The 25,695-nt window shown below is 40.7% G+C and overlaps 1 protein-coding gene across 1 annotated transcript in view; it reads left to right on the forward strand.

The window, feature by feature from the left end:
* Positions 1 to 23,747, forward strand: part of LOC103369425 (unconventional myosin-VI-like) — a gene marked incomplete at its 3' end in the record, with an annotated part of 141,202 nt that extends 117,455 nt beyond the window's left edge. The window contains exons 19-25 of the mRNA XM_008298140.1: positions 3,785 to 3,823; positions 4,101 to 4,194; positions 12,099 to 12,229; positions 12,324 to 12,401; positions 14,283 to 14,412; positions 19,129 to 19,219; positions 23,597 to 23,747. Of these exons, the coding sequence (XP_008296362.1) occupies positions 3,785 to 3,823; positions 4,101 to 4,194; positions 12,099 to 12,229; positions 12,324 to 12,401; positions 14,283 to 14,412; positions 19,129 to 19,219; positions 23,597 to 23,747 (714 nt within the window). The remainder of the gene's footprint in view (positions 1 to 3,784; positions 3,824 to 4,100; positions 4,195 to 12,098; positions 12,230 to 12,323; positions 12,402 to 14,282; positions 14,413 to 19,128; positions 19,220 to 23,596) is intronic.
* Positions 23,748 to 25,695: the final 1,948 nt, after the last annotated feature.

A 25,695-nucleotide genomic window follows, 5' to 3' on the forward strand; every position in this document is an offset into this window, starting at 1 on the left:
CAGTTTGGGAAATGGCTGACTTTTAGTGTGCAAAACGAGGTTTGTTCCTGTGACGCATGAGGCAGCTTTTTACTTTGAATGTCTCATGTATGGATTCATTCTGAAACATTTTATATCAGGTTGCCACTGACACCTAAATGCTGAAAAGTGATATTTTCCCGACACCGAACAACTAACAGAAGTATCAAGCGCTGACAGCATGAGATGAACTTGTCTGTCTGTACAATGTTGTACAAGTGAACATTACACTGAAAACATTCTGCAGTTATTTGAGAGGATTTCAGTGCCGAGCTTGTCTCAGAGTGGATTTCTGCTCAATACAGACTAGATGGAGTTCTTATTACCTGTGAGCTCTGTTACCTGTAATGTTTCGCTCACCCCGACAGTTGATTAAGGTTCAAAAGGTGTACAGGAGGATCCAGGAAGGCAGACAAGAGCAGAGCTTTGGGCCCAGAGGAGCGAGGGGCGTGATGAAAATGAGCAGTGATTAATCTGAGCCGATGGAGGTGATGGAGACGCTGCGTCCTGGATGGAGCAATGAAGGGAAATCGTGAGCCGTGGCGGGCCTGTAGGTTTTCATTATAACCAGTCACCGTAGCTTTGTCCCAACTCGTCTACCAAATACATCATAACAAGGGTGTCCTATTCCAAAGGCTCACCCAGACGCCGCTGACAATTCAGCCTGGATTTGAAAGATAACCTGAATTACAAAGTCATCGTAAAGTATATGACCTGACCAAGTCATATTTACGAAATGTCCGTGAGCAAGGACGAGGTCGTTCAATCACATCACATGAAAGGGACCAATTTAAAAAGGCCATCAGAGGACGTAAATGATGTCATGAACCTGTATGTTAAGACTCTTGAATTTCTTAAACAAGGCAGTTTCAAAATACTTTTAAACGTAGAACTGTTCAACACTACAGAGGTACAGATGAAAGGAAGTTATGTCAAACCTAATGCAAGTCCATCATTGAATATTATCAGTACATCTTAAGGTTTATTACTGCATTTATTACTCAAGCAAATAGAAGTGTTGTGAAATTGTCATACGATTTTTAGCCATGCTAGCAGAGTGGCTGTAAGGAAGGAAGGTTTGGTCCACTGGGCTGAAATTAGCCAGTACTTGTAAGTAGGTTGGAGTCAGAGTGCATCCTCAGCTATAGAAGAAGAAGTGCTCCTGTACCAACTGCTTCTGAGACTTTCCCAAACTGTTGCAGACTAGATAGCTCAAATTCTGATGTCAGTAACACGCTGATCACGTGACCTCGATATAGCAAATGCTGCCACTACACCTAAATCACCTCTCAGCCTGCAGCTGTCCATCTGTGGGGGGGTGACCTTATAGACTGCAGAGTGTCTTCCTGTCTGGTTATAATGGTGTCAGAATAAGACCACGTTTACACATAGCCGGGTATTTACAACAACAGATCTACGCTTTCAAAAATAACATTGTTCACACCAGATTGTTTTCAAAACAAATTTCGTTGACACAAACCCGCATAAACACGTCGTTAAGAGCTGCTATGAGCTGCCAACCCTATAGGGGGCAGTGTAATGAGAAGCATAAAGCCATGCTAGCCAATCAGAATCCTGGAAAAAACACAGCAACGAATGCCGCGGATTGCTTCTTGTTGCTTCAACGATAATGGCACGAGGGTCGTTTGTTTGGCCTGACAGAGAAGTGGAGCTACTCCTGAATGTAAATGCAATCGGGCCAAAAGCGTTTGCACAAACGTACAAAGGAGCACTGCTTTAACAGAATCCATTTCTATCACAGTAGCCAAACTGTAAACATGGTCGCGTACATATGACACTGATGATACTTTTGTCGCACACTGTGACGTCAAACTCCGTCTCCTTCTGTCTACACGCAAAGACGGAGTTTTTCCAAATCTCCATTTTGGCCGAAGTTCTCAGATGTGATCGTTTTTGGTGACCTGTAACTTTGTTTACGTGTAAACCAAAGGTCCAAACGCATTGAAATATCACCGTTTTTGCTACGTGGAAATGGGGCCTCAGTAGAACAAAGGGCAGTTACCATGGTTACCACATTATCACGTCAGCCAAGAGCATCACTGTGGAATTCGATTAGGTTTTGTGAGTCCGCCAAACATGTTAGTAGACAAACAAGGACGCTGCTGTTGTGCTATGTGCAATCTGTCACTGTTTGGCGTCGCTGTACCCTCATCTGTCTTCCATTGTACCCTAATTACTATACATATAAATTTATATTTACATATATTCACATTCACAGATGCTCTTCATGGCATCAGTCACTTACTAAAGTACGCTTGAATAATGCATCACCAATACAACAGGCAGCCAACACTAAGGAGTCCAAGGGTCAAGAAAACAGGCAAACGTTGGCGTCACCTTTTGTTGGAACATTAAGGATTCCTCAGCAATGAAAGGGCTCAATGGAAAAGAAAACTTAAACACTTTTCTTGTAGCAGCTTTTTAGTTTGTAGTTCTGACTGTAATTGGAACCAACTTGTGATTTGAAAAGAAATGAGATATTTAAACAATTTCTGAAGCAAAAATTGGAAAATTAAAAAATGCCCAGAGGAGAAACTCAAAGAAAACGAACAATTTTAATGAAAACTCTGAGATGACAGTTCAGTCATTTAAAAAATGTGCTGAAAGTACAACTTTGTATTTGTAGAAATTCAACCCTAGCTCTTTTCCAAGTGAATCACAACAAACACAAAGAATGAATCCGTCTCGATCCGTGTAGAGGAGGACTTGTGCTAACGCATACCAAACTGAAAGACTTTCCTTTACCGTAGCTTAATCAGGGACAGATGTGAGTGCTGACCGCCACTGAAGTTGTTTATTGCAACAGATCAGGAGATTTCCACCTCGACTTCATCATGCATGTGCTCAAGCTCTTATCTGATCTGCTGCTGTGAGCTCAAAGCGTGCTGCAACTGAGAGCAAACGCTTGACTGTTTTAGAGAAACGAGCTGTTCTACTTGGTAGAATTTTGAGTCGTTGCAAAGTCAATATACACAAATTAATCTTACCTGTTGTGTGTTTTAGGTTGATTTAATTAGGAATTACAAATTGAAAGAAACAGTGAAACAAATGTACCTTGAGGTGTGTCGTTCGTTCTCTTAGCTCTGTTTACTGTGACAAATCGTGCAATTTCACGTTTTAATTTTCACTCTTTCGTGCTTTGTGCACCTTGACTACAAAACAACCTCTGGGCATGATGAACGTGTGGTTGAAAGAAAGTGGAAAAACCAGTGGAGAATTATTCTTTTTTTTTTTTTAAATGAAAGATTCCACATTCTACTAGAATTTAGGATTTTGCAGAGTGACATTAACTAAATTGATGGGTTTTTTTTTTTCAAGAAAATTCACAGCATGACCAGTGATTACAGGTATTTTAGGTGAGCGACCCCACTGGGAACCATTAAGTCAGCTGAATGTTTCATACTTTATCAGGGGAAACTTCAGGTTTTTTGTTTCTGTTACTTAACATATAATTTATGTGAAATGTGGCACATGAGCATATATTATTTGACAGGATGTAGCAGTAATTATTTAGTGCTTCTTTTGGTTTTGTATATGTGTTACTGCACCATACACGTTGTATTTTTAAATAATGCACACCAGGGTCTTGGAATCCCAGGAAGGAAGCTGGGAATTTAACATCAAAAATGTAATTGTTTGGCTCAGCTCATTAATTTACTCAACTCTGATCTGCATTTTTTCATCGTACAGATTGTTTAACACAAATGTTCATACTTCTTCTTCTTCTTCTTCTTTTTTCCTGCAGACCCAGCTGAATATTCTCCTGGAAAAGCTGCGCAGCACGGTCAGTGTTTGTTCTTTCCCTGGTCCACGGTGATGATTTTATATTACAAACCCCACAGCCGCAGTACAGATTAGAGTTGCTGTGATGCAGCTCTCTATATCTCACGAAAGACAAACTCTTACTGTTCCTATCTTACCTGTGACGCACAATGCATCGTGTCCCGAGTCAGACGTGATGGATGTCTTGAAATTCTGATGCAGGTTGTGGTTCCTGCTGTTAGTGTAATGACTGCTGTTTCTTTTCTCCCTCCACTCTTTCCCCTCCTTCACTCCTCCAGGGCTCCAGTTTCATTCGCTGCATTAAGCCGAACCTGAAGATGGTCAGCCACCAGTTTGAAGGAGCTCAGATTCTCTCCCAGCTGCAGTGCTCAGGTCTGTGTTTTCTCAGGACTCTGGTTCATTTGACTCTAGCCAAGATTTTTATGTTCGACCTGCATGGCGTGACATCTGATATTCTGTCTATGCCTCATAGAGAGATCCAGTTCTGACATCACTGTTGTTCCACTAACTCAATACAATGTCTCACTGAAGGGTTCATTTATGGGTCTTTTTGGAAAATCCTATTTTAGGATTAGTTGTTGTCACAAGTTCCATTAGTACCTTACAAATGTGAGTTGAATTATCAGCTATAGGTTGAATGATTAGTCTAAAGTTGTAAAACCAGCTCAGTTAAATTCAGTAAACCAAAGATATTAGGTTTTAGTCACAGTGACAAACATCAGACACAGTTTTGGTATCCAACGCTGCCTCGAGGCTGAAAGGAGAAGCCCCACTCTGACCATGTTGCTGTCTCGTCTGTGTGTGGAGATGCTGCTGTTGTAAAGAAGGAGGTTGAGCTTTAAAAAAAAACATCTGGCTTAGAACTTCTCTGAAGAAGTTAGTTAGTGATAGCACATCCTTCTCTTGGGAGTTTTCAATGTTGAGTAGCAAAAGGGATTAAACCACCTGCAAATGCTGAGCACCCGACCAGGTGGAAAATCCCACAAGGTAGCCAGATGTGTCAGTGGCGGGCAGGTGAACTGATAGTTGAGGTCGTCATAGTGAGATAGGGGCTTGGTTTCTTTTTATTTTCTTTTTGGCAATTCAAGCATCCCAAACAACGTACTCTTAACTAAGGTTGTGTTATAAGGCAATGTTCTCACTTCAGTAGCAGAGCCTTAGATTACAAATGTCACTGCACTTCTGTGTTAGTAATATCTAAATTATCTGACACAGTTTGTGTGTCTGGGTGACCATTTACAATCCACCACTACAGTATAAACTGTCTCAAACAGTTCTAAGTCAGACAACACTGATTATCTCCTCTAGAAAAGAAGTCCATCCTTATTTTCTGTCCTCCCCATCTCAGCTGAAATGTTAATAACAAACTACACTGCAAAAAATTAACATTTTTAATAGTTTTTAACTGTATTTTTTCTAACAATTTATTTTACAGATTTTCTTGTTTTGTTGAATTACAAATAACTGGTAAAATCACAGGAAAAATGAAAAAATAAAATTACGTTAATGGTAAAAAAAACAGGCTCACTCTGTCAACAATGTCCACACCATCATTACAGACAGTATTTTACAAAGCCAAAGTCATTCATTGGAGGCCTTGTTTCTATTTAAATATCAAATTATTTTATGATGGAACAGAACACTGATCAAAATAAGTGAATTTAACATAATACATAACACAACATAATCACCTGTAGAGAAAATGTACAGACTTCGCTTTTTTGCAGTTATTTTTGAATGGGAGTCTTTGGGAGCTTGAGCTTGTTACAGCCAGCACCTAGTGGCGTTCACTGGTACTGCACTTGAAGACATTCTGCATCGGCTTCACTTTGCAGAGCAGGTTGCTACATCCATCTTTATTTATACAATCTTGAACTTCTGCTAGGCTTCCCTCAACTCTTATTATCTTTCCCTTCAGTGCATTTAACACAGCTGCCGTCACTACATCCTGTTCATCCTGTTTAAAAAACAACGGTTTTTCCACGCAGGCAAGAAGATAAACTGCAAATAGATGCAAAATGTCAGTAAACCTTTTTAACAAACAGGAAGATGTAGAATCAAGGACAAGCGGAGATGGAGCGCCTCTGCAGTGACTCACTGTTCAAAACATTTACAATGAACAAGCACGACTTGTTTCTAAAATGCACCTGCAATAAAGCACCAAGGGTTTACTGCAGTGATTTTAGGAAAAATGTGTCTGCATGATTAAACATGTAGAACACAGGCAGAAAAATACTTTCAAACTAATTTAAAAAAAACGAAAAACTGACAAAGCAATCGGAAGTGAAAGTCCACCAACTTACCCACTTGTTCTGGAGCTTTCATCGGTATCCTACAGCCTCCATCTGCCTGTACGGTTGGCTGAGGTATCAGAGAATGATTAAATGTGGATTATTCAGGTGAGTTTTGAGGACAGGAATGATGCTCCATCCAAACAGAAGAACCTTTCATTCGTCTTGGCAGTTATGAGACTAGAAATCCCATCACTAATAAAGTGAACAAGAACATGCCAACAATCCAACATTCATTAAGGCAACAGAAAACTACAGAAATACGGCGACCACGTATTGAAGAATAAACAAATTTGCCAGGTGATGGTGTTTTTATCAATCCATTCACCAGTCTGACAAAGACGGAGCTGTAGTGGTGCATATATCCATCTCTGTGCAGAAGATTTAAGCTGACTTTAGCACAGCTACAGATATGCATCAGTGGACATCTCGCAGAGCAAAGCTGGAGTCAATAATGCTCCAGTCTTCCAGGTACTTTGTGGTGTTTTCTGCACACTGAGACGTCTGTTCCCAGACTTTAGCCTTTAAGGCAAAGCCTCGTTCCAGGCAACACCCTGTAAAACTCCATCAAATCTGGGGAGAAGTGCTGCCTTAAGGGCAAACTCAGGGAAGAAATGGCCCTTTTGTTGCTATTCCATAACCTACACGCCTCACAGCTCACAAATACAAACACGGAGCCGACACATCAGTGCACAAACTCTGTCCAGAAAATAGTTAAATAAATAAATCGCCCAGCAAGGTTTAAAGCGATGATTGCTGCGAGCTGGAGGGACACGAAGCTCCAGGAGGAGACCACAAAGCGGACATAATGTTAGACAAAAGGCAGCGTTGAGAAATGGTGGAGGAGGTGTTTGTTCAGGATGAGGCCAGTGTAAAGACACCACTGCAAAAGGACGTGTAACATTCAAATCTTGATTTAAGGTGAACGTCTTGAATTTAAAAACTTTAAATAAAGCAATAAATAATGATTTTTTTTTTTAAAGGTGTTAAGCTATAATGTATGTATTATTTCATTCTAAAAGTTTCAAAGTGAATATTCATTGTAATAAAGGAATAAAAAATAGATTTCAATGATTAAGTGCAAAGTTGATTTAAATAATACTCCACCATTTTAATCTTAACTGTTTGCTCATTTACAGTGTCCAGTGCCCTTGACTCTGTGTGTGTGCCTTCTTTGTGCATGTGACTCTGCTTTCTTCAACTTTCCCCTTTGCCCAAAGCAAAAAAGAAAAAAAAAAAAAAAACAACCCATGAGAGATACTCCCCTCCCCTGCCCCAGGTTTGTAGGAAAAGAAATTATGAGCTCAGGTTTAATATCCTCAGAGATTTTGCTTTCATCCACACAAGCTCGATGTTCAGATACTGCACCCAGCCGAGCTCTTTATCAGTTTTATTGGACTGGGAATCGAAGCGTTGATAGTTTGGAATAGACGTGGGAGACCTCTGTGTACCAACATGACACGGTCAGGCCCAAAATGGGATGTTCGGCAACACCAGAAAGAACTTTTCCATTGAAGTTTAAAACAGAAAAACGAAATGTAGATTTAATCTTACCTGAGACGGGGGCAGGATTCTCTGACCTGAGCTCGTTTCTGTGAGCAGAAAGCACAGACAGGCTTAGAGAGCTTAAGTAAATCAGAGACATATTGAAGCTGTGTAATACCTCGTAAGTTAGAAGCAGGATTTAATAACCATGAGTGGTTTTACAAGAAACCAGTGGAGGGAGACTAATACTAGGATAAAAATGTTCAGGAACTCCAGTTCACATGACCACTAGGCTTGAACAAGTTGAATCTTTCCAGCAGTGAAGTTACAGTTTTTTTTTTTTTTGTCTTTTCAAACACATTCATGGATCAGTTGTTCGTACAGACTCCCCAAAAGGGCTCCGAGGTGAAAATCCACACGTTGGAAAATTGCCTTGATGTAACTGTGAAGGGTGAAGTCTTAATTAAATATGATATCAAGATTTTTTTTTTTTCCTATACCATTTCCTTTGGGAAACTGTGCAGCAATTACAAATGGCAGCCTGATATGAGTTATGTGCAGCTCGAGGCCGGCGCTCTACAAGTTCCTGCTTTATCTGAATACACAAGAGAGAAGCTCTGTTATCGAGGGGCAGGAGGCGGAGAAGGTCCTTCAGTGGAATGAAGTGCTCTCCACGTTTCTTCTCCTCGTCTCATTAATAAGACACGCATGTCTTTACATGCTTCCCATGTTAATGCTCAGGACATAATCGAAGCAGGACTTTCCACAAGGGTATTGAAGAGCCGCCCAGGAGGATGAAAACACCGGTTTGGGGGTCTCAAGGGGACGTTGAAGCCCAAAGTTGGTGGTCTCTGGCACATTGTAGCGCCACCATTCCATCATATGCTCTGACCTTAATTAGAATTTTAATGAGCTAGCTACCAGATTGTAACCATGTAGCAAATTATTGTAAATGATAATTAGGCTTCTTGTGCACTTTAATCCACGCAGACAGTAATTAGCCATTAATATTTAAAACCACTCCCACTCCTGACTGATTATAACTTTGTAATTAACACACACAATGCGATTTTGTCACCTTCACTGTCAGGTTCATGAGGACATCCTGGTTCATGTGTTGTTTTACTTGAAACATAATCACAAAACAAACACAGTCGTTGTTATAGTTACTCATCGATGGGCATCTATAGAATAATCGAGAGGAGTTTGAACCTGAAACTTCATATATGACCTCGGTATGGTCCCTTCTCGGAGTGACTAGATTTTGGGTTCAATACATGCATTGGTGACTGCTACAAAGGTCCAATGTTGCATTTTCCAAAAACACCTCTGTATGACTGAAAATGCAGAAAAAGACACAAGTTTAGTATACTAACTTAGGACGACATTCGAGGCCTATAAACTGGTGATGTAACATGTGACCTTGAGACAAAAGTCAAGGTCACACTGATGGTCGTAAATCATCCCAAATGTTAAATCCATTATAACTTGGAAAAGGTGTAACAAAAACACACAGTTTCTTTTTACAATCAAAGGAACCCATGTTGGTGATGTGACGTTTGACCTCGGATGAAAGGTCAAGGTCAAACTCAAGGCCATAAGTCTTCGGTGCCGTAGGCGTAAATTCCAGCAAAACGCTTCCCCTCCATGTAAAATATCTGTGTTACATGACAGACTAAGCTCTACATTATGAATCATTTTATGGCAAACTCAAGGCAAGTTCCTCCTCAAGTAGGCGCACAGTGAAACACACAATCAGGTAAACATGCATACATTGGGCAGCTATGTCCCTCTGCTGAGGGCTTCTAGTTTTATAGGGGGACATGTTTTTAATGCCATGTCCTGTCTAGTCTATGAGTTGGTCTTATAATAAATAATTTTTTAAGATAAAGTAAAGGCAAGAATAACTACTATAACAAAACATGGAAATCACTTTGCTCAAATCCTGTGAATCTACTGAATCAACTCCACATCTTCTACTGTAAAAAATGCTGCGTTAAAGAAAATTCATTTGTTCATTCATTCATTCTGGAAAATGAAACGCTTTCAGTCAACTTTGTGGTGCTTACAATGAAATCGTCAAGTTGCTGCCACCGATGTTTTCCAAGAGCCCATCTAAGGCCATTATTTTGCTCATATTTGACAAACACAAAAGACAAAATAGTGACCTTTAAATTCCACATGCAGTCATTAGCGGTGTGTCCTGATGCATCCGCACACATCAATCTGCAATTTTAGCCCTTTTGTCAGATTCCAGATACAGAAGCTTTATTTAACACTCCGTACATTGCGTGCTGTGATTGTATTTATCTAATTGTGTGAGGCCGAGTGTACTTTATTTATTGTGGAGGGGATGAATGAGATAACACTGGATAGAGGTCATAAGCTCGAAAGCGACTTAAGGACAGTTAGAAAATCCAGCTGCGAGGATGAATAAATGGCAATTAGCAGCATGTGTCCGCTGTGAAAGAGGTTTGAAAATGAGCCCTTTGATTTGAGGTTTCAAAGCAAAATGAGGCGACTAACAATGCTTCAAAGATGGCCAATCATCTGTGTTTACAGGGGGTCTGAATAAACAAATTAATGTAATGTGTCAGGCGGAACAGTCTGGAAAGTCCTGACAGCATAAACACAGTCAGAACAGACAAAAAGGGTCACAAAGTTGTGCAAGAAAGGCGGAAAAATTATGCTAATAGGCATGCAGCCAAATATGACTCAGCTTTTCAGCTGGGCTTTGATTTAATTCTTCCAAAGTCAGTCTGCTTTCCAAGGTGCATCATTTGGATCTGTAGTATTTAGGGTCAGTGTGAGCTCTCGTCTGTGTGTGTCAGTGGGCCTGGATGTGGAGGGGTTTTCCCTGCCTTTGTGTACTGATATTTAAGCAATCTTTCATATCATTCTTTCATAGTAGAATCCATAAACAGTCTGAACCTTAAGCAGTCTCTTGGTGTTTTTTTGTTTCTTTCACATTTTCGCTCACTGTGATAAAAAGTCCTGCATGTTCATGGGAGCAACACAACCATGACGACTAGACGTAGAGGGAAGTTGACAATGTCTTCTGTGCAGTATAGGAAAGTTATCATGCCTTAAATTATAAATATTGCAAAAACATATAATTAACAATTAGATTTTTTTTTTTAAATGCCCAGTGGTGTTTCTAGTAGTTGGGGAAAAAAATGCAACTCTCCATACTATTGATATTTTACAACTTGCATTCCCAATTGGTTCACATATTTGTCTCCTCTCTGCTCTGCGTGAACACAGCCTGCAGTTCAGCTGAATAACGACTGCGTTTTTGTCATATTTGAAGCTTAGATTGGCTAATTGTCTCGGCTCAACTGGAAGTCTCAAAAAGTTCAAGGATCACCTGAAAGTTTAACGTCTGACAGTTTTTTTTCAGTGCTTACAATATTCTGGCTGTGATTAATGGTGTTTTTACAAAATGACATGCCTTTTCAAACCCACTGGTGTGTTCTTGGGTTTAAAGGTGCCTGTTAGTCAGTTTTTAGACTGAAATGTTGCTTGGCTGGGCCACCACTTTAATACTTCAGACAGAAATAACTAAAGCACGCTGGATGCTCTGTGTGAAATATCTATACAACTGTTCGTTTCAGACATTCCCAGAGATGAAGTTGTAACTGTTATGGTGATCCCTTTTTTCCAGTGCCATCGACAGACCAGACTTTACAGTTATATGCTGAAATGTCCTCATCGATGTATTGACTCAGACTTTGGTACAAACATTCATAAAACCCAGATCATGATTCTTATGGACTTTTATGTTGCTCTGACTTTCCCTTAACAACGCAATCAGGTTGACATTTGTGGATCAGAGTGAGAGGCTCACTCTGGATGAAGATGTACTTCATATATTCATGCTTTCTTTAGGGTGAATCGCGGACACTTTTAGTATTTTCTCACTTGTAATCTTGTATCATTATCAGGCCAAAAGGTTCAATTTGTCCGATATTAATGTATGAATAAATAATAATGACATTCTCATCAACCTTATCTGCGCTTGTAGCTGGGCTTGGACAGACTCGAGGGGCACACCAGGCCATCGCAGGGCTAACACGAACAGACAGACAACCGTATACACCCACATTAGCAGCAGCAGCCAATTTAGAATCACCAGTCAACCTGAAATGCATGTTTTTGGACTGTAGAAGGAAACACCTGTAGAAACAGAGAGAGAAAGTAAACTCCAAACAGAAAGACCATGCTGCCGTGCTAATCGGAATGGTTGCTCAAAAACTGACAAAGTTTGGACTTGAGTTTGGAACTGTCTGAAAGAATACAAGGACTTAAATCTGACATTTGATGCCATCTTTTGATCCTTTAGCGTTTGATACCTGCTGAAAATTTGACACCCAGTCCAAGATGTAAGAAAAACTACTGTAGAGGACATTTCACCATGTTGCTGACCTGATTATTAAACTAAATAGTGGACCTCATACTGTTGTGTCTATTGAGCTCCCCTCTCTGTGGCTCTTTCTGCAGGTATGGTGTCCGTGCTGGACTTGATGCAGGGCGGCTTCCCCTCCAGAGCTCCCTTCCACGAGCTCTACAACATGTACCAGAGCTACATGCCTCCCAAACTCACCCGCCTCGACCCTCGCCTCTTCTGCAAGGTCAGTCCTCTCAGCCTCAGCTGTGGCCCCGCGCTCTTATTATCATTTTAATGGAGCCATATTTCCATGCTTAGTCTGTGTATTTGTGTTGCAGGCTTTGTTCAAAGCCCTGGGACTGAATGAGAATGACTACAAGTTCGGCCTGACCAGAGTGTTTTTCCGGCCAGGGAAGGTGAGACTTTTTGAAAACCTGCTCTATTCCCTCCTCGCGCTGGCTAATATAGGCATTGTTCCCCCTAAAGAAAGACAATACATTCAGAGGGAAAGCGCATTAGTCATTGTGGCTGCTGCGGTGAGGTGAGATGAGATTTTCGGAGCCAACAGATGGGGGTTTTTATTTCTCCACCAGATGAATAATTCATCACATTTGGTTTCGACATGTGGTTTCCAACAGGGACTTTATGGAAGTTCATGTGTTTGTTTCAGAAGACCTCGGTACACAGCGTGCAGGACAAACTGTTACTCTGACAGCATAGATTTACCTCAGAGGAATAAATAAATACTTGAGTCCTCTGTCAGCTGCACTCATTAGTCTTCTCACTGCAGGATCAGATGGCAACAGTGCCCTCCAATGTAGGCACAATATCACATGTAAATAAGTGTTTTCACCTGCAAGGAGCCATAAATGTTCAGGATTTCTAGGTTTAGAAAATGTAGGATGGTGTAAAGTAAGTTTTAGGCTTTAGCTATCGTGTCATCCCTGGATGACGGTGTGTATACTGAGGCCAGTCCTAGTAATCTTTTTCAAACTGCTCAGAGGCCATCTAGCTGTTAATGTGATGCCGTGAGGCTTCGGACTCTTGAAACACGAGAGCCCGACGCACTTTGTGTTGTTAGAAATCAAGCCTTTATAAACAGACAATGAGGACATGCAGGCGCTGAGAAAATAACAGTGAATTCAGCAGTTTCTTTCATTATTAAGGCAGCAGCAGCAGCAGCAGACTCTCAAAGTCTGGAAATCAGAGGTTTCGGGAGGACACAACACAACAACAAATGTCGGGTGCACTGTCACGGAGCAGCTCTCAGCAGACTTTCAAATCAGGAGCACTAAGTGTTAGAAAGCTTTCAGCAGCGTGATATGACCCTTGGCGTTGTTATAAAAGAAGAGGCAGGAAAAAAAAAAAACAAGCCTTCATTTGTCCCTAATTCATTTCAGCACCATGAAATTCTCTTTTCTCATGTCCCAGTTGGGGTCAAAGCACAGGGGCAGCCATGATAAGGTGCCCCTGGAGCAAATATTGTTGAGGGCCTTTTTCAAGGGCCCAACAGCGGCAGTTGGCAGCAGTGGCGCTCGAAGCCCCGACCTTCTGATCAGACCCAGGGCCTCAACATTCACATCACCGCTGTCCTATTTAAATATACTTGAATGAATAAGAGAAAACTAAATTCACTGCGGCTCAAATAAATACATACCTCTCTGCCTTTGGCCTCGCTGTATTTGCTTTGACAGTCGTTGAGTCTAAAACGTTAGGATTTGGTGCTGTGATGACGTATGCCGTTGGATAATGAAAATCTGTCACCGTCAGAGATTTTGTCCAACCAATTTATCTTCCTCTGATGGATCTGGTTGCATTGCAGACATTGTTGTATATCAGTGCGACTTTATAGGTGTTTTAATGTTTGTATTAGGCAATAAATAAATAAAGTTAGCGACTGTCTTTATATATTTCTTGGACGGGATGTAACTGTTCTTTCCGTTGCTCTGTACTTGTGACATGTGCAAGGACAATAAATTGATAATTGATTGATAAATTGATAAATAAATAAAGTTCCACACTGCCTCAAGTACACATAACGATATGAAGATGTATAGAAAGTCCACAAAATGAAAATATATTTTTTATTTTATTACCTAAGAAGGTTTTCAACAAAAGAAGAACACGTAGCCCAGTCCAACACTGATATGTTTTTATTAGAGGATCAAGATTTGTTGGGTTCTGGTCACAAACAAATGGAGCCTGACTCATCCTTGAATTACTCCGAGATAAAAATACATTTTGTTTCAGGTGTAAAATCACAGCTCTGACCACACGTGTCTCTCATCTCTGTCCAGTTTGCAGAGTTTGACCAGATCATGAAGTCGGATCCAGATCACCTGGCAGAGCTGGTGAAGAAGGTCAACAAGTGGCTCATCCACAGCCGCTGGAAGAAGGTCCAGTGGTGCGCTCTGTCCGTCATCAAACGTAAGCAGCATCACACCAAGAAAACGCCCTCAGGGTATTGATTGGACTCTCAGGGTATTGATTGGACTCAGGATGAAAGTGATGGAATGTGTGCATTCATAACTGTCAGTAAGATCTACACCAGATAGTAAAAGTGTTTACAGCTGAAAAGCCAAAAAGAAACCCCACCCCAAATAATGACTTTATATTCTCTCTGAGTTATAAAGTCACTGTCGGCTGATGAATGAGCACCAGCAGTTGTTTTGTTACCACTGGACACAGAGCTGAAGTCTTACAACTCAAGGTCATATTTCCTCAAAGCAACTGCCTTCCTTGATTCACTGAGCTTTTTCAGAGGCACTACTTTTGCAAATACTTGCTTTATTTATCCACTATTTACCACTCTCTAGCCAGGCTGCCTGCTCCTCTGTGTGTGACACATGATGCAGAGAATTGTCTTGATATAATATTTTTTATTTGAAAATAACCCAACAAAAGTCCAAAGCACCGTGTGCTGCGGCCGAAACCTTGGATCAGCGACCCGAGTTTGACTCACTTGGCTGCGCGTCATCCCATCTTTCTTTTCCCTTTCTTGTCTCCCTTCAGCTGTAAAAGGCGAATACGCCTCAAAAATGCGTAATGAAATAAACCAGATTAGACCTTGAACAGCCAAACTATCAGCCGTGTCGTGTTGTTTGCAGCAATTACTGTGATCGCACAGAGCGTAAACCCGGTCTGTCTATTTTTGCCAGAGTTTTAAAAATCCTCTAATTCATTAACTTCTCATGTAAACATCACAGAAATGGCTGCGGCAGTTTTAGACACCATTAAATGTATCAGCATTTTTTACTTTATGTATTTATTTATCTGCATGGAAATGTAGGACATTGAATATACATTTTTAGGCTGAAAAAAATTAATGGAAAATATGTTAATGGTGTATATTCAGGGTGAAAACAGTTTTTAAAAAATGTTTTTACTGTGATTGTAAATTATCTTTTGGTGGTAAAAGAAGATGTTGAAGGAGTTTTAAATGCTTTATTTAGTGTGCACTAGGTTGTAATAAAATCTACAAGGGGGTTTAGACGATGCTTTAATGACAAAACAACAATAGCACTTCTAAACTTGTATGACATTCATTTTGGTTAATGTGCAACTTGTGTCACGTGTAAACAAGCATCCACACGGCAGGGGCCTCTGCAGAAAATAGTTAAATAGTGCACACAGGAGGACGTTATGTATTTCCATCGTCCCCAAGCAGCTATTTCTCCTTCACATTTTTACTCAGTGAGCTAATCTTTCACTGCATTTTAAAGTCCTGCATCTCTCTAGAAATGAAACAAGCTACAAGGAGAGAGAACACAAACACATCTTTTATGCAATATGGCAAAATCATAATTCAGTAAATCGCAAAAAAATCATTTGATTACTTATTTTACGAACAAATTAAAAACCTGGGATTACCATGTCCAACCCTTTTTCAAGTGTCTACCGGTGTTAGCAATAGTAGAAAAATTGGAAGTGTACATTCTTTGGGGTATTTTACTAATTACATTTTTAATTTGGTTCCATACCTGTCACCTTTCTGTTCTGTGTCAGCACAGCCTGCAGTTCATCCCAGTTCAACCAAAATGTTCCTTCATTTTGTGACGGTTGGTCCTGACTGAAGCAGTATTGGCTTCGTAGTTACCAAGGAGTTTTCAGCAAACACTTTATTTTAGGGGAATTTTCAAATTAAACATCCATTCATTATCTGTCCATCCACCATCCATCCAGTATCTATACACCGCTTAATCCTCACTAGGGTCACGGGGGGCTGGACAAACTGGGGATCTTTTAGCTGCGAGCCCCAAATTAAACATGCAAAATAAATGTAGTAGGTTTTGGTGAAATGTCACCATTATAGGCTTAGATTCTATTAATTTTCCAGACAGAGCCATGTGTCATACACGATTAGTTCATGGACTGTTGGAAAGTTGAAAATGCAGCTATTCTTTCTGTTTTTTTCGGGTTCTGGCTCTGATAACTATTTTCATTTTGGGTTCACAGGGTTAAGAGGCAATATTGCGGTGACAACTAACAGCGCAAAGACAGCAAAGACGAGCTAAAAAATACCAAAGGGGTGTTTAAAATGACAACAAATTGCGTTTTTGACGTCGGCAGCTGCACACAAGGGGGCACTGCAGACAGAGGTTAAAGAGGCGTTCAGGACCAGATGATGATTACTTGGCTCTAAAACAAGGGTACTTAAACTGCGCGTAGGGGATAAAGTGGTTCTACGTGCGTCCCCGTCGTTCCACCTCAGCCGTCACTCTCCGCACATTTATCACTCTCAGTTTTTATGCGGGCAGACATGTTGGAAATCCGATCATGCAAACAAGAGACGGATCAGTATGCACAGATGGCTCACAATAATACCCAGAGGCCTTGTGGACGGAGCAGAGCACAGCAGCAAAACAAACCATGGGCGGTATGTGTGCAGCAGCGAGGCTGTGCGGCGGAGGCAGACTGCTGGTAATAATGTGGGGTTGCGCTCCTGGAGGAGTGGTATCTGTCTGCTGTCTTGTGTTTATCACTGCGGTGTCTGAGGAGAGTTCGTGTCAGTCACTACAGGCTGCTATCATAACACTCCTCTCTCTCTGTCTGCCTCCATCTGTCTTCTGCTTTTCTCTTATTCTGCTCATTTCTCTCTCTGGCTTATTCATTCTCTCCCTTCCTGCTCCTCCTCAGTCGATCCCTTCATTCTTTCCTCATCGTGTCACTCAGTCTGCCGCTCTTTGTTGACTTTATCAATTGTCTTTAAAGCGTATCATCATGTCCTATTGACTATGAATGCATTTTTCCAGTCCACAAGGTGTGCAGTGTTACAGTAGCAGCACTTAGAAAGGCAGTGCTTTAGTTTTGAATGCACATACTGTAAGCAGTCAGCGTCCTCTGCCCAGTAATGCAAAGTCATTAATTCATCATCCTGTTATTGATGGTGTAGAAGTTACATATTCTGAGGTCATAACAAGATGAAATGAATTTGGCAGCGAGTAGCGATGTTATCGATCTCTGTCTCTATTTATCTTTCACAGTTCATCTCTCCCCCCTCCCTCCCTCCCTCCTTTTTCTCCCTCTAATTTTCGCACTTCAATTCAATTCAAACTTGCTTCATTGGCAAGACAGAAAACGCATCTATGTTGTCCAAACACTTGGAAAAAGGGGGTGGAATTGAATCACAAATAATAGCACTTGGTAGAAAAATCAAGAATTTCTGCAAACATAACAGATTGTAAACTGCGTTAGTGTGTGAGTGCAAATTAAATCGCTGTAATAGAATTCAGAGCATCAAGGGGGATGACAGGACATTTTTTATAATGACAAAGTTTGTAAACTGGTTACAAGTTGGGATTATTTTTTTTTCTATTTGGGGACAGAAAATAGGTCTTCTACCTGGAGTCAGGCTTAGACCAGGACAATGTCACTGAAGGGCCTCAGGCCACCACTCTTTGATCAAAGCTTCTTATTGAGCCCCTCCTCTCTGTAGGTACAGATTAGTACCACCAGTTATGAAATCTATCAATGGCCACTGTCCCTTTAACCCACTGATGATCTTGTAGGGCACAATAAGCCACTTTAAAAAGTCTGGGAGCACATTCTACGGCTCAGATGGGCTCCAAAATGTTGTTTTGGCCTTATTGGATAGGACAGAGAGAGAGACGAGAAAGTCAGGGGAGAAGAATGGAGGAAGGACCTGCAGCAAAGGGTCATGAGCAGGACTCAAACCCCTATACATGCCAGCTCGACCAGGTGCCCCAAACTGTTTGCCATAAACCTGGTCAGGACCACCACAGTGAAGGCATGGTCCTGACAGTGAAACGCGGAGGTGGGATGATACGGGGCTGCATTTGTAGAGGGTATCATAAGTGTCTGTAGAAATGTCAAAATACTGGCTGACAAGACGTCTCAGTCTGCAGAAGAGGAATATTTCAGCATAACAATTCAAAGCACGCTGCCAAAATAATTTCTTATTGAAATGCGGTGATGTCTCTGTAAACAGTGTTCCTCTTCAAAAGTGTCTTCACAATAGAGAGAAATCGACATTTTTGTTGTTTTAGACATTTGAATTTGACATCAAAACAACAAGGTAAGAGAAACGTGGAGATTTCTTTAACGCTGTATGCAAGCAGGCAGCAAAAAAATGATTATGTTTAATCCCTGAAATAAAAATGTTATCATCCAGGAGTGCTTGTATCAGGTAATAACACTATGAACATCAGAGCCTGCAGTACGTTGCCAAAGATCTTGCAGGAACACGACTGTTCTCAAACTGGTGACGGACTTTCATCAACTGTACTATTAGCTGCTGAAAATCACAGTGATGGCTTCAGAATAGGAGCATTTGGATAAACTGACCACGCACTGTAAAGCTATTCGCGTACTCCTTGCCTGGAAAAAATACAAAAACATAATCAAGTGATGTGATAGTAGGCTTGGACCAAAACAGCCATCGTCCCTCCCCATTGGCTAGCAGTCTCCCAGAATTGTTGAAGTAATTTATCCTCAAAACTTACTCATTTGCAAAGTACAGCATTTTGTATGTGAAAGTAAGTCATCTAAAGGTCTCTCTGGTCCCAGCTCAGGTTGGACAGCGTTTTAGTAACCGTGTGCAACCTCGTTCTTCTTCAGCTCTGAGGTTGAAACTGCAGGAAATGAATCATCTTTTCTCGTTCCCTCTTTCCTCTTGTCTTTCAGTGAAGAACAAGATTTTGTACCGGGCCGGCGCCTGTATCAAGATGCAGAAGACGGTTCGAATGTGGCTCTGCAGGAAGAAGCATAAGCCTCGGTGGGTCTTCTCTTTCTTCCTACTTTTATTCCTTCTTGCTCTTTCTTTATCGCTTCATCCTCCCACTCTTTGTCTTTTTGCTCCTTTCCCGTCTTGTACCTCTTTTTACTTTTATAATTTTTTCAGCCATCCTCCCTGTTTAATGCCTCCACTTCTCCCCTTTCTTTATATTTTCTTTCATCCTCCCATCTGCCATCGCTCTGCTTCCTTTCTGTCCTCTCACCCTTCTGCTCTTGATGTTCTTCCTCTCCTCTTTCCTCCCTCCAGTCCTCAGATCTTTCAACCTTTGCTTCTTTTCTCCTCTGCCTGTCTTTCTTTCTTGCCTGCTCCTTTTTTAATTTTAACCTTCCCTTTTATTTTTGCTCGTGTCCATCTTTTCTCTGTATCAGCTTCCTCCTTATCCTCCTTCCCATTCACGCTGCCTTCCCTTCCTCATTACATTCACCTCCTCGCTCCTTCGTCCTTATCTTTTCTCCTCCTCTTCTTCTTCTTCTCCATTATCTGCCACTTTCACAGCTCGGCAGTGTCGGTCTGCCTGGCACGTACACACACACACACACACACACACACACACACACACACTTTACCTCAGAGACAGTCGCCTGGCGACACGTGCAGCTCTGCTTATTACCTCCGATATTTTGACGATAAACAACAGGGACCCTGAGGGGAGGCAGGTGAGAGGGTAGATGAAGAATGCAGGTGGGAAAGAGAGTTTTTTTTTCCTCTTTTCTTCCAGGTTTTTATTTTTTTGTCTGATCTGGCACCCTGCTGGTCCTTGCTAACAGGTTGTGTGATTGTGTTTACGTGTGCTGGTGGAGTGTGTGATTACGGGGGCCGGGTGGAGTGTTAATGAGAGGGGGCGAAGCTCGGGCAGAAATTAAGATTTAGTGAAGCAGCATGACAAGATGACAAGCATGACATGATCAGGCTAATTACATAAAGCTAGGATTCACAAATATGTTTCAGTTCCTGGCTATCAAGAACCTCGTCGAGTCCTAGACAAGCTCTACTTACGGTTATGTATTGCACATACTGGAAACAGCACAAACTACAGTATTTTGTTCACTGAAATGAAATTTGCTCATTTCAAGCAAAAAATTCTGGTTGAAAAAAATTACTCTTATTTCTAGCCACTGCAAAAAACTAATCTCTAACCCCAAAACCAGCGAACATATCCTCATTATAAGTGTGCAGCTGCAGCAGTCAGTCGCAGTGACACTGAGATTGGGATTTATTAGACAGTTGGAGGAGTCGTGAGCACTTGATTTGATGCACCGGAGCAGGAACTTTAAACACAGAGTCATCATCAAAACTAATTACGCTGAATCAAGTGTCTGAGCCCAAACCGTGATTGAGATTATTGTGCGAGTAATTAGTGGCCTCTGCAACGGAGCAGGCAGAGCAGATGAAGCTTTATTGGCAGCCTAGCTGACTGGTAGGTGAACTTATTACAGCAACAAACAAGATTACCAGCATTTAACGGCTGCTTGCTACAGTTTCCTAACCTGTTAATGAGGTGGAATGGTTTTTAATTTGGACCTCTCTGTGACTGGCATCTGCTTTAAGCCTCTTTTTTTTAATGACTGCATTGTATTAGTAGCATCAGCAGATAGTTAATATATTTTAGCTCATGCACAACATTAGATAGTATTAGTAGATTGTCTTTTGATAAGTGTGTTTATAAACTATTAACAAGTTATTACCAAATTGATTTATGCAAAACCACAACGCACATGAAAAAGAAGCACAAGGTAAAAAAAAAGGTAAAAAAAACCATATAAACTTTATTTACAAAGCTATTATCAAAAGCATACAACACAGTGCGACAACTTTCTAATGCACTTACAGTTTCCTTTTTTATTAGTTTATTGAGGTTTTTTTGCAGCCCCCTTACCTATAACAAGGATCCACATACCACCTACTGTAGCTGACTAAAGACTGGAGAAACAAACTGATCCTCACCCCATTTATTCCTCATCCTGTAAAAGGTGGATTATTCATCATTGTTAATGAGTGCATGTGAATCCACACACAGCACATCGAGAGAGAGCCAGGCGGACTTTTAAGGAACATTTGCGGAGGCTTTGAAGAAATCAAACAGAACTCTTGCTTTGTGAGCACCTCAGTGTTGTTCAGTGGAATGATTGACTTCCTGAGAGGAAATGTTCCCCGTGGCAGGCTAATCCACAACATCTTGTCATGATGCAACCTGAAGCTTTTCACATCATTTCCATTGTATCATGTGGTTATTCAACAGCAATTGATGTTTATCCAACATTTACGAACTTAACCGCTTAAGACCCGAGCTCTTGTTTGATATGCTTGTTTTTTTATTTATTTATTTTTATTTCTCTTTGCTATTTGAGCTGATCAGATGGCAAAGAGAATAAAAAATAAGAAATGTAAAGAACATAAAAACATATATATGAATATTTGTAACAACAACAAAAAAAATATATATATATATAAAATAAATTGCTACTAGTACTACTACAAATAATAATAATAACAAAAACAAATGTAACTACTGTGGTAATGTCGGGTTAAAGTTTAAGTTGCATCACGTGGCATTACCAGTAATAGTATCACCAGTTTTGGGGACTTCAAAAAAAAACTCCATTGAACTAATAAAGTCGGCCTAATTCATGCAGTAGTCGATAATCTTACAGTGTTAAATGCCATTTATTATCATCTTTGGAACTAATGAACTATGCATGAATATATGTGGATTTTTTTTTTCACATCTGTATGGACGATAAGCTTACCATTAACATATGTCTTATCTAAAGGCTTGTACATGTCTGATTAGTACCTTATAAAAAGTCCTTCAGATCGCGGCTTGCTTCTAAATCAATGTAGCTGCTCAACACCAGCTTATAATGAGGTTAAATGGTCGCCTGCTAATTTTACACATCATGATTAGTTTACAGGTCATGGAGAATTCTATTCAGTCTGTGAAAAAAAACTTATTTAATGTCTTCTGTGGCTCCCGAGGAAGCTTTTATGAAGTGAGAAAACCTGGTTATCTTGGTATGTGCTTTGAGGCTGTAGAAAGGCTGCTTTACAAACCTGGAACATCCAGTCCAAAAGATGTGGGTCAGACACAGGATCTAATAGAGTCCCATTAATTTTCCTCACAGACAGCGTTACATGACGCATAGCTGAAGTACTCGGACGGTCATAAAACTCTCACACCTGAATCAAAATATTAACAACAGTCACGTTTCCACTGATGGAGGACAAGACATAAAGATTACACCTCTGAGAAATGGAGCTAACAAGACTGTCTGCAGTGATGGAGAGGCTCAGAATAACCCTCAAGGAGAGCCTGATCAGGGCGGTGCAGACCATATACAGTTCACGAAAGAAGAAAAACATATCCTGACAAGTATCGGAAATAGAGAAAACAAAAGATATGATGGTGTACGCAAGCAAATGCCTTAAAGTACAATCAGTGCAAGAGGGATCAATGTGGGAGTAATGGTTGTGTGACAGTTTATGAAAACATAGGGTCCTGTTAAAGAAAATACATATAAAAAACTATGTACTCGAGGCAAAAACATGTGTCCTAATAGAGAGAAACTAACTCCATTCACTCAATTACTATAGTTCAGTATGATTTTGAGATACTTTTCTGCTGCTTTATTCTTCCACTCCTACATTTCAAAGACCAATATTGGTGTTCGTCATCATTTATTTATTTATTTTTGATTATGATTTGAAGTTAAGGTGCTAATTATTGTGCAGACTCACATTAATAATTCAAGATTTAATCAAGAAAGAAGTTGTGATGTATTAGAACTTAGGATAAGACTTTCACAAGCATCCAATAAAGCAATTAAAATCAGCTCATCAGCAGAATGAATCGGTCGTGATTACCCAATAAAATTAGAGTTTATTTATGTAGCTTCTTTCAAAAAAGCAAAGTTACAAAGTGCTTCATAATTAAAACCTAAAATAAAAGTAACAAAGAATTCAAGATATAAACAAGATGAAATCATTTTAAATAAGCACAGCGATTGCCATCCATTAGGAATAAGGTAAGTGATATAAATACGTGTTAGGAAGAGATTTTAAAGTTGATACTGAGTTTGTCTGTCTGAGATGTTCAGACAAGGAGCTGAACGGCCTCAACAGCAAAGGCTCGATCAGCTCAGATGACAAGACAAGAATTAGGAACCGTTAGTAAGACCCTGACAGAAGATCTCAAGCAGCGATCACCCTCAGAAGGAGTCAGCAGATTGCAGATACAAGCTTTCAAACTCACGAGTAGCCAGTGAAGGGCAGCAGGAACTGTTTTGATTTCTTCAGTTCTCTTCGTGTGTCTTAAGTCAGTCGCAGTCTTTGATGAAGTTTCTGTGTTTTGTCTTTTAGGATCGATGGTCTTGTCAAAGTGCGTCACCTGCAGAAGAGGATGGACCGCTTCAACGAGGTGGTGGCCGGGCTGAAGGAGGGCAAGAAGGAGATGAGCAAGCAGGTCCAGGAGCTGGAGGCCGCCATCAACGCCCTGATAGCCAAAATCAAGGTGAGTGATGTGAATAGTTTGACCCCTTTCAGACAGAAAGCCCCTTTTTGTTAATCTGATGGCAACTGGACGTGGCAGCTTCAATCTCAACCTTGGTCAATCAAACAGATAGTTACGCCCAAGCAGTGTATTTGGAGTTGGACAGAGAGCAAAAGCACACATTTCTCTTTCAGTTTGCTCTAAATCGTCACATCTCTTAGGCTGCAAACTGAAATATCCATAATACCATAGCTTAAACTTAAGATACTCACCATTTTTTCCCCACAAAACATTGTGAAGTTTAGTTTGTTGCTTCCAGCTGTTTGTAGGAGTCTTTCCTCTAAGTTGATTAAATAAATGCAGTATCAGACAGCAGCAGGATCCATATGAACGTCTTCAAAGCAAAAAAGTTAGATGCATTTGTGCACATGGAACAATGAAACTGTGCCTATAACCTGTTTAAATACCTAAAATATCACCAACATTGAGACAGGTCAGTTTGGGACGGGCTCTATCTGCACAACATTAGTTATTGAATGTAGTCACTTAAACAGACCGATGAAGCAGCAGTGTTATGTGTGCCATGTCTGAAAATGTCTATACAGTCCCCCTTATCTGTCCATGTGCGGTATGTGCTATTAAAGCGGTGTATTTAATGATGAATTGTATATAACGCCTGGATTTTCTGCCATATCCTCCAGTGAAAGCCTTTTGTTGTGCTGTCTGCTCTGACAGACACATACATATAGAGAGTTTTGTTTCAAAAATAGGAAATCCACCGTTGTGACAAAAGTGCCGCCTACTCTGAGGAAATGATGGACAGCATGACATTAAACCACATTCTGGGGCGGTTTGACAGACAGGTGGTGCTTTAAGTCTCTGCTGGGGAAACGGGAACAGATTGGATCCCAAAGATTTTTTAAATATTTAATGATAAAGTCCAGGTTGTAATGTTTTTCCAATTTAAATGCAGTGTATATACCGTCTCATGGGGATCACTAAAGAGATGTTCTGGGATTTTAGACATTCTGAGCAGTTTGATTCAGAGATATCTCCCCTTTAAACCGATGGATTGTCAGGACTCACGACTTCTTATTATCATAGTGGTATTTGCCGTTGAACTGGATTAACTTGTGCGTTATTTCCAACTCTAAATTTGCCCTCTTTTGAGATAATCTTGCCTATGCTTGTCATGAATCGTAAATGTCCTACAGGAGATTTTTTTTTTATTATTAGGTTTTTAATAATTCAGCATGCCGTCTTCTTTACCTGCCCCGTCACTTTATTCCTGGAGAGCTGTTGAGGTGCGAGTCTGACAGGTTCTCGCTGCAGTAAATGTCGGGATTAGTGGGGCAAACGCTGGTGGAGGGACTCTCGAGTGCGAGGCTCCCGTCACGTCAAACTCCACCCTGCAGCTTTGTTGTACAGTAACTGACAGAGGAAAAAGGTTGCAGTGACAGCAGATGCGTTTGAATATTCATCTGCTATGAGACGGCAACACGTTTCCCTCCTCAGGTTTACACCACCGGCCTGTGTCAGCCATCAGACAGCGCCCCGATCACGCTCGAACATACAGAGACGTTGAACCATGAGAATCCTGATGCTCTCTAAGCAGTTTTTGTTTTTTCAAGCTTTTCAGAGGCTACCTGGGATGTTATAGTCTGATGCCATGCCTCAGTATATGTCTGCAGCTCCTACGCCCATATTCACAATAAAAATAAAAAAGGAAGCATCTTTAGAGATACTTGAATTTAAAGCCGTGATTTTAGATGCTGAGAGGTTACTCAAAAAGGTTTGCTGCCCCAGACTGAATCCAGTAAACCCTACTGGTTATTAAGTGATTCTTAAGTTGTTTATTTGTGGTATCTAAGTGTTTCCAAGGTTCTTCCAGGTGGCTGCTGTGGAGTTTTTACTGGGTTACTAAGGAGTTTTTCTGTGGTAGCTGTGGTGTTTTTTAAAGTAGTTGCTA

This window comes from Stegastes partitus, unplaced genomic scaffold (assembly GCF_000690725.1).
Source record: "Stegastes partitus isolate 25-593 unplaced genomic scaffold, Stegastes_partitus-1.0.2 Scaffold1286, whole genome shotgun sequence".
Taxonomy (NCBI): domain Eukaryota; kingdom Metazoa; phylum Chordata; class Actinopteri; family Pomacentridae; genus Stegastes; species Stegastes partitus.